Source organism: Larus michahellis, chromosome 4 (genome assembly GCF_964199755.1).
Source record: "Larus michahellis chromosome 4, bLarMic1.1, whole genome shotgun sequence".
In the NCBI taxonomy this organism is placed as follows: Eukaryota; Metazoa; Chordata; class Aves; order Charadriiformes; family Laridae; genus Larus; species Larus michahellis.
In genome coordinates this window covers 48,570,727-48,579,341 of record NC_133899.1, presented here as the reverse complement: position 1 = coordinate 48,579,341, position 8,615 = coordinate 48,570,727, and the positions used below count along the sequence as shown (strand labels likewise).

General features: G+C 56.5%; 2 protein-coding genes across 3 annotated transcripts; both read right to left on the bottom strand.

The window, feature by feature from the left end:
* Window positions 1–282: 282 nt before the first annotated feature.
* On the bottom strand, window positions 283–846 carry FREY1 (Frey regulator of sperm-oocyte fusion 1). Its single transcript, XM_074584547.1, has 3 exons — window positions 785–846; window positions 539–612; window positions 283–419 (listed from the first exon to the last, which is right to left on the bottom strand). Exons 1-3 carry the CDS (start codon window positions 844–846, stop codon window positions 283–285), a joined length of 273 nt encoding a protein of 90 aa, XP_074440648.1.
* A 1,263-nt stretch (window positions 847–2,109) lies between these two features.
* On the bottom strand, window positions 2,110–8,574 carry PEX16 (peroxisomal biogenesis factor 16). Of its 2 annotated transcripts, none has more exons than XR_012586682.1 (11): window positions 8,365–8,574; window positions 8,163–8,198; window positions 7,813–7,889; window positions 6,411–6,544; window positions 5,999–6,105; window positions 5,439–5,519; window positions 4,843–4,995; window positions 4,416–4,488; window positions 3,932–4,118; window positions 3,723–3,787; window positions 2,110–2,634 (listed from the first exon to the last, which is right to left on the bottom strand). XR_012586682.1 is itself a non-coding variant. In XM_074584546.1 (11 exons), the coding sequence occupies exons 1-11, from the start codon at window positions 8,525–8,527 to the stop codon at window positions 2,576–2,578; spliced, it is 1,068 nt and encodes a 355-aa protein (XP_074440647.1). In that variant the 5' UTR covers window positions 8,528–8,574; the 3' UTR covers window positions 2,110–2,575. The 2 variants fall into 2 exon arrangements, 1 of the variants encoding a protein (XP_074440647.1); XM_074584546.1 differs by having other exon boundaries at window positions 3,999–4,118.
* Window positions 8,575–8,615: the final 41 nt, after the last annotated feature.

The window sequence follows — 8,615 nt, the reverse complement described above, 5'->3', positions numbered from 1 at the left end:
TATGATGATCAGAAGAGACTGCTGGTGGTCATCCGCCCCAGCCCCCACCCAAAGCAGGGCCAGGTGTAAGTCTCCAGGGCTGGAGAGCCAGCATCTCCTCTAGACCCCTGCTTCGGTGCTTAACTGGACCACTGATCACAGCAAATATTTTTTCCTTATATCCTTACCCCCCCTTCCTCCCCCAATTTGTACACCCCACACCTACACTGTCCTGCAGCAGCAGAGGGCAGATGGGGGGGGGTCCCCGAGACCAGGCTGTGGTGGGCACAGGGGCACGCCGTCTCACAGATGGGCATCATAGTAGTACTCCAGCAAGTCAAGCTCATCACGCTTGCTTTTCCCAGCTCTGCGCAGCCCCACCGGCTGCTCCCAGGCCACACGGGTTCTTAGGCGAGGCTGCTTGGGCTTGATGCCGTAATCTGCAGGCAGAGGCTGGGCTCAGCCTTGTCCCCCAGCTCATGGGGCTGGGGACAACCGCCCACCTGGAGTGGGTGAGTGCATGGAAAGGGGTTTTGGAGGGGCAAGGAGAGCACTGTACCATCCACCAAGCCAAAGTGCTGCTGTGGGAGCTCCAGGGGAGCAGAGAAGTCCTCAGGGACTGAGTAGCTGACCCTGCGGCAGAAAACCAGGGACAGGAGTGAGCTGAGACCCTCCAGTACTTGCCCCCACCCTGCTTGTCTTCACCCAGTTCTTGAGGGCTTGGTGCCACAAGTGCCAGACCAGTGGCCCTGGGCTCCCTCTGCAAGTACCAGGGCAGGGAGGAGGAGGAGGGAAATGCCATCACCTCTGGCGCGGCGGGAGGGCAGCCCCCAGTAGCAGGGCGAGCAGCAGGAGCCAGCACCTCATGGCGCACCCCGATTCCAGCTCCACAGCGAGGTCACAGAGGAGCCACCCCAATGGCTCCAGGACACCAGCTGGGTTGGGCAGGAGGCAGGCCCCCCCCCACCCCTCCCCGAGATGTTGCTGCCTACCCGCTCCAGTACATGAGCTTCTGGTTCTGGGCTGCCTGGTCCTGCCCAGGCCACGCTAGCTACTCCCAGCCTGTCTTGCGCAGCTGCACATCCCTCCATGCAGCCACAGCTCCAGGGCTGCTTCCTTGTCCCTCACCACCACCCTTCACCTCCCTCTCCCTCTCCCCCTCTCCAAGAGCAAACTCCTTCATCTCCATACCTCCCTGTCCCCAGGAGTGAACCCCCCCAGCGCTTTCCAGGCTTTGCCGTCTTCAGTATCTTCCTCTGCCAAAAGCCCAAAGGAAGGGAGCACAGTCCCTTGCTCGTGGCTTTTCCACGCTGCTGCGGTACAGGGTTTGTAACGCTGAGGTGGCCACACAGACCCCACGTGCTGACGGAGCCCTGTGGTCCTCAACTGTAGCGGCCCATTAGAGGCGGGGGTACATCCCGTTTCAGGTGCTGAGGCAAGAGCTGCGACCCCTGCAGCCCCAGCGTGCCTCAAGGATGGTTCTGGTAGGAATGTCCCTGTCACCCCCTTGAGGCCAAGGCACCCGGCCGTTTCCAGCTCCCAAGCTCTGCACAGGGCTGGCAGCCGCCTGTGGAGCAATCCAGCGCCACCAGCTGGCTACCCCTTTGTCCTGGCCCAGGGAGCCTCCACAGCAGCTCACCGAGCAGACTGATGCCTCAAACTGTCCACCACTTAGCGGAGCAGATATAAAAAGATGGCCATGGCTATCCAGGCCCCTCCTGCGCCCTTTATTAAGTGTGGCAGCGCAGTATTTGCTGAATTGAACTCTTCATTTCTCCTCTGCCCTTGGCCAAGCCCCCCCGCGCGCTGGCTGGCAGCCATTCCGCAAACTCTTTTAGCACACAGTAGGTGCTAGGAGAGCAGCCTGCCAACTGCCGCTCTCCATGCCCCAGGGGAACCCCGGGAAACCGGGGACTGAACCAGGCACCTGGAGTTACAGAGACCACAGTCACCAGCTCAGCAATGCGCGGAGCCCTGCCTGACACAGGCCAGAGCAAACGGCTTCTAAGTGACAGCATACCCCAGGCTGGGCACCTGCAAAAGCTGCTCTTTCTGATAGAGAGAGACCTGCTGACAACCAGATAAAAGGGGAGCCCATGCAAACAGGGGAAGAGAGGTCCTTCAGCTCAGTTCTTTCCGTTCAGTCAGTTTATTTGACAGACATGCCCGCTCCAAGCAGATCGGCCAGGCACGGCCAACATGAGCAGGCCGCAGGTCAATCTCAGCGCCATGAGGTGGGAGACAATGCTCTCCAAAAAACACTACACTGGCAGCTGTAAAAACAGGAGAAAAATCAAGTGCTTAAAAAAAAAAAAAAAAAGAGGTTGTCCCATCACCACCGCTGCAGCCACAGAATGGTCCAGAGAAAGAGGCAGTCAGGGTCTCTCCGCACACGTAGTGTCCATCATTCACATAACGGTAATGTCCACCATTAAAAAAGAATTACATCCACCCTCTCCCCACCCTGCAGAACAGGAGTTTCTCATTGACGGTTTAACTGAAAATTAGACATTATCAACATCCCTCCCCCAGCCTGCTTGCCCTCCTTAGAAACGTCCAGCCATGATCTTAGCAGAGAATAATCATCTTCTTCTCATCAGCCCCAGTTATAGAAATAGATTTTCTGCCAAGCAGGCAAGTAATCCATCAGTGGCCCTGAAACAAGAGAACAGAGGGATCACACACATGGCAAGGCAAGAACTTGAAGCTGTATGCATACGGGGCAGATGCCCCCCTCCTCATTATGATACCAAACAACCCCAAATCTCCAGTTACACAACTCAGATGAACCCAAGAATAGAACGGTTACTTTTGCCAAGATGGGAGACAACTTTGGGATGGGGTGACAGAGATTAGAGCAGGACCAAGTGGGGTGTGAAACACAGTCAGCACAGCCACGGTGTGGGACACCACTCGCTCAGAGCTGACATGTCCAAGCTCCAGTGGGAAGTGGGGTCTACAATGTGCAAGGGGAAAACCTGCATGCAGCGAGTCAGGAGGACACTGCGGCGGCACAGAAGAGAGGGACACAACTCAGCAATAACAAGCAGGTGCAGACACAGAAGCAACCGCTGTAGACTGAAAATGCTTATGTGGCACATGGCGTAATGCAGGCTCCAAAGCCTCTCCAAAATCACTAACTGGAAGAAGCGGCTCCTGAGCTAGCCAGCTTTGTGACCTCCCCAAAGAAAGGACAGTCCCACAATGCCAGGCTAATCTAATGCCATATCACTGCCATGAACCGCTCCAGGAAAGGTTTCACTTCAGCAGGGAAGAGGATGAGGTGAAATTCTGTCCCATAATAAAGGGATCCACTGGTGAAGGACTAGAAGATAGACCTGGTTCAGCCCTTTGGTTTAGAATCAGCTCCTGGCTGGGCAACTGTTTATCCCTCATGCTGGCACTGCAGAAGAGGCATCAAGGAAAACAGTTCAGAAACCGGGGCTGCAAAGCAGAGCTCTGGTGAACCAGCTGAGGTGCAGAAAGGCAGCCCAGGAGACCGGGAATAGGGAGTTTTACCACTGTGGTTGAGCACAGGTCCCTAATAGCCAGGAAGTAAATCATCCTTTCCTCTTCCAGTTGAAAACACAGAAAGCATCAATACAGGGTACACCAGTGCTAACCATTTAGGGATGTCCCAATTCCTTCCTCAGGTTGGAAACCAATTGACAAATGTTCTGCCCCACTCCTCTGATTTTTCTCCACCCAACAGAAAAGGGAATATAGCAGTGGGGCCCACTTACGCGTGACAAAGCCAACTCCAGGCACATAATCAGCCAACAAGCGCAGGAGGAGGAGAATCCTGCCCCTAGGAAGGTAGAGAGTATGAATGAGTCCAGCGGGACACACCTCCTGCCCCAGCTGTTGAATACAGGAACAGCAGTGACAGCTGTTACGCAAGGGCTCGAATTAACCTGGTCAGAGGCACCCAGACCTCTTCAGATCTACTCACCCAGTCCCCTGATGCTATTTCTGTTAAAAGGGAAATTTTCAGCAAAAGCCCAGCAGGGCCCCCTTACTCTGAATATCGGTCATAGAAAGGAGATCTCAGCAGGTAGTAGAGCAGTAGGATGGTTCGTCGCCTCAGCTCTGCTCGCTCTCGCCTGTTCAGGTCTTTCAGATCACTCAGCAAACTCAGACTGGAAGGAGAAGGGCAGAGAGCTAACTCACGGCCACAGCAGCCAGCAGGGAAAAGAAAGCGGGTCTCCAAATGCCCTCCGTTCTCAGCTCCACACAGAGCAGGCTGCACCAGCTCAGAACAGAGAGCGCTGCAAGTGTTGCGGAAAACATCTAAACGTGTCAATCTCCCAGTTAAAGACCAGCCCCTGTGCGTATTTCTCTCAGTAGGGCCTGCCCAGGATTGGGGAGCAGGGGGAAGTGTGATGCTCAGCCACCACCAACCTCAAGCACCTGCAAAGACTCTTCCTCAGACTGACCTCGAGATGTCCAGGACTGCTGAGAGGAGCCAGGGTTTCCACGATCTTTGGCCCCACACTCCTAAACTCAATACTACGAACACAGTCAAGGAACGGAAAGAACCAGAGATGCTTAACTAGAGGCACACAGACAAGCGGTCCCCTGGGTACCAGCAAAGCTCTCCTGAATGCAGGAGAATACACTCTAAGGCAGTGCTGGGGGAGGCCAGGGAAAGGGGCTGGAGGACTTGCGCCCACAACTCCAGGCGCTGAGGCTACCCATCAAGGCTAGGAGAAGGGAGGAGCCCTGAGGCCCCTGCCTCAGCAGAGCAGCAGGAGGGAGAGAGAAGCCTGGAGCGGCGCTGCCCTGCAGCAGGGCCGAGACCCCAGCACCCTCTGCCGGCACCCGAGGTACAGCGTGAGCCTGCACGCAGCCAGGGCAGGATACGGTGGAGCAGAGGGCGGGTAATGTAGATGGATTCTGCGATGGTTTCTTGGAGACCCAGAGGGCTGGGAGGCTGGTTCATCTCCTCTGCTCTTCGGCTATGCGACTCCTCTCTCTGCTGGGGGGAGCCCCAGTGCCGGGACTGCAGGGATGGGGCTGAAAGAAGCAGATCAGGTCACTATACCACGCTTCCCAGCACCACCACCCCGCTGCTTTCTGCACCGTGAAGGTGTGAAACAGGAAAGCTTGAAGAGCTGTGCACAAAACTGCTGTAGCTGACCAGCGCCCTCAGAGCTTGCCTCCAGAGGGGACAGAGCAGAGAGAGATACTCGTAAGGTCCATGTTTCTCAAAGCGTAACCGTGCTGAAGGATTGTCTCCATTGCATTGCACTGGGGAAAATACAATTTAAGTGCTAGCCTTGCAGCACGTGCCTGTATCCCTCTTGTTTTGATATCCCCCCACCCACAGGGCCCAATAACTGTCAGGATAAGCCCCCAAAACAAGGTTCTGCTCTTTATCGCCCACACCCAGGTCATACACAAAGCAGACAGAGCAGAAACAGTTCAGGCAAGGACAGAAAATGGGCTCAGCTACTTACTGTTCTGGAGAGAGCGCACAACACGGCTGGAACGCCTGCCAACATAGGTCTGATCCTTCCCTGAGGAGCTGTCTTCCATGTCTGTAGGAGAAAACAGCCACAGGGGTAAGGCTCACCCCAGAGCTGGCAGCACCCTTCCCTACATTGCCATCAAAAAGACTGGACTGAAAGTTCCATCCCATGCAAACCAGGCAATCCTGAAGGGTCTAACACTATGCAGACCTGCCAGAGTGTGAAAAGGTAAATCTACCTGACATTGCCCAGGCCTAGGATCTCTTTCCTCACCGTCAGACCAGGGGACGCGCAGCTTGACTCACAGATCAGCCAGTGCTTCCAGGCTTAGACTCCTCCACCCCCTCCTTCCAGCCTGTAGGACAATCCTGCCCCTAGGCTAACCTGGGCTCTGCAGAGTGTGGAAAGCGCAATACAACTTTGCTTTGTGTACCAAAGCCTTACAGTTCCCTGTGCTGACCAAGCCGCTGCTACGATGAGTAATTCCTAGCAGGACAAGACATGTGGCCCAGCAAGGCGCCACGCCAATGACAGCACCATGGGCTCACCTTGTGGGTGGAGAGGCTGCTGCTGCTCCCTGTTCAGCGGGACGATGGGAGGAGACGTCTGGATGCCAGCTTTGTACCACAGCAGGAGCAGGAGACGAAGGATGGCTCTGTGGACAGACATAGAGAAACATTCAATACCAGGGTACAGAGCTGGGCTCCTGTCACACTAGAAAGGTGGCTTCCACAGAAGAAAGGAAACACTCAGGTCTGCTCAGGGCCACTGGCAAGGCAAGAGGGGCTAGTGTCCCCTTCTGCAGCACAGTATCCAGCAACCACGGGGCTCCTAATTCCCCCTGCCTCAGCAACCATCAGCTCAGTCCTGCTTGGGCTTTTTCTTAGGGTACTGCTAAGCCCCCACCAGATCCCCCTTCCGAGCGCAAGCTGCCCCTTCCCCTCCGCCCGCAGCACTTACTTAGCCAGCTGGATGAGGACAATGATGGTCCACCGGCCCATCTCCCCCCACACCCTGGCTGTCCCCATCTCTGCAAAGACCTCCACGCATTCTAGCACGCTCAGCCAGGTCAGCAGCTTCTGCTGGGGCAGTGACTGCAAAACACAGAGGGGAGGAGGGGGACAGGATGCAGATTCTGCTTGGGAGTTAAACGGGGCTGAAGTACAGCCCAGTCTGGCGGGACTCTGGGAAATAAGCACTGGATGGCCTTGGAAGTCACAGCTCCAGAAACAGAAAGTGGTGCCTCCACTGCAGACAGAGTCTACACACGAGCCCGCTTCTCTACCTCCAAACAGGGGCAGACGGAGGCATCACAGTATCACACAGAGCTGCTACCCCAGAAACAGGGACAAAATCACAGCTATGTCTTGGATTGCCTTCTACCTCAACTGACATGGCAGGACAGTCTCCTGGGTTGCGGCACTGTGCTTGAACTCCATGGAAAACTCTCTCCTCCTCCTTGTCCCAGAGTTGGGATACATGACAAACCTCCTCCCTCATTAGCGTTGATGAGGGAGTATGCTCAGAGTAGAGGGAAGGGGACCCAGAGCCCACAGTCACATTAGGGCGAATGCCTGCTAAATACAGCATCAGTCTAGATCTCAGGTGTGAAGTCCAAGACAGCGGGTGCTCTTCCAGCCTGGATCCCTGCTCCCCATGCGGGAACTTGCTGGTGCTGTCACCCGCAGGATTTAACCCATTGAAAAGCATCAATAAAGATAATACAGATGAAATTCACTTCAGCCTTTAACAACTGGGGAAGCAAACCTTCTGCATTTCTGTTTGTTACACACCTGACAATCCAGTCAGAGAGCTGCCAACAACCAAACCCACACACTGGGCAGGCTTGCAACAGAAGAGGCTTGTCTGGAAAATAAACGCCCTCCTCGTTCCCTAAAGGGCCTAACAAGTTCTGGGAGCCAGCCTGGGGCTCTTGCAAGAGAGACATAGAAGCAAGGTGCTTATGTTTGTTTTGCTCAATACCACATGCAAAGGAAGAGTCTGAGGGACAAACTCAGCTTCAGTACTCCAGAGCCACTGCTCTGAAAACAACAATGGTTATTTGGGAACACCTTTGCCTATCTCAAGTTCTGAGCTTCCCAAAAAACAAGTGGAGCTCCTCGTGCAAGTCAGGGCCTGATGTCTGTGGTCCAGGGAGTGTTCTGGCCACTCCTCCTAGCCAGGAGCTACAGGGCAGAGCTGCCGTTTACCCACATTCAGAGCCTGCCTCTGGCCTCTACATACCTGATAGCAAAGAGAGGCCACTGCAAAGACCTGTTAGTTTCTACAGACACTCCCTGAAAGCTTCTGCAAGGAATAAAGCATGTGTCCCAAATTCTCCTCCCACAAACTCCAGCCTTACCACGGGGAGGCTCCGTTGCAGCTCCTTTCGGAGAATCCAGTCATTTAATAGCACTAGGAGGTTGGAGGCAGAGTACACTAGAAGAGAAGGAGAACGACGCAGTTATGGGATGCAAGGAAAGCAAACCAAACTGGGACTGCTGCCTCTTCCCCCAGAAGAAGATGAGGAAAGAAGGGCAGCAAGACGCACAGATTCCCCCCATAAGCTGCCGGAGGACGCAGCCAGGCGTGAAGAAAACAAGAGGTCCGGGGAACGGCCCTGCCTGCTCCCACCCAAAGGCACACTGCCAGCCCCACAGCCGGCGGGCACCGGGCTGCCCCCCCGCCCCCGGCTCCCCGCTGCCCACCTACCCAGCTCCGACAGCGCGTGGGAGTCCGAGAAGCGACCTGCGAAAGGAGAAGAGCGGCTACCAGCCAGCGCCCGGCGTGCGGGGAAACCCCCGCTCCCCGCTGGGCCCTAGCCCCCCGCGCCCCCCGGGGGCAGGTGCCGGCCCAGGCCCGGGCCCAGGCCCCGGTGGGAGGGACGAGGGCCCGGCCGCCCCCTCTCCCGCACCTGGCAGCAGGTAGGAGAGGCCCCGCACGGTGCCTTCCAGCTGGGCCGTGGCGGCCGGGTGCCGCCTCACGTACTCCTGGTAGCGCTGGCACAGCAGGCGCAGCCGTGCCACCGGGCCGCCGCCGTCGCGACCGAGGACCGGAGCCACCGCTGTCGCCGCCATGGCTCTCACAGCGCGGCGCGCTTCCGGGGGCCTCCAGCGCGCCTGCGCGCCCAGCCCAGCCCAGCCGAGCGGAGCCCAGCCGAGCGGG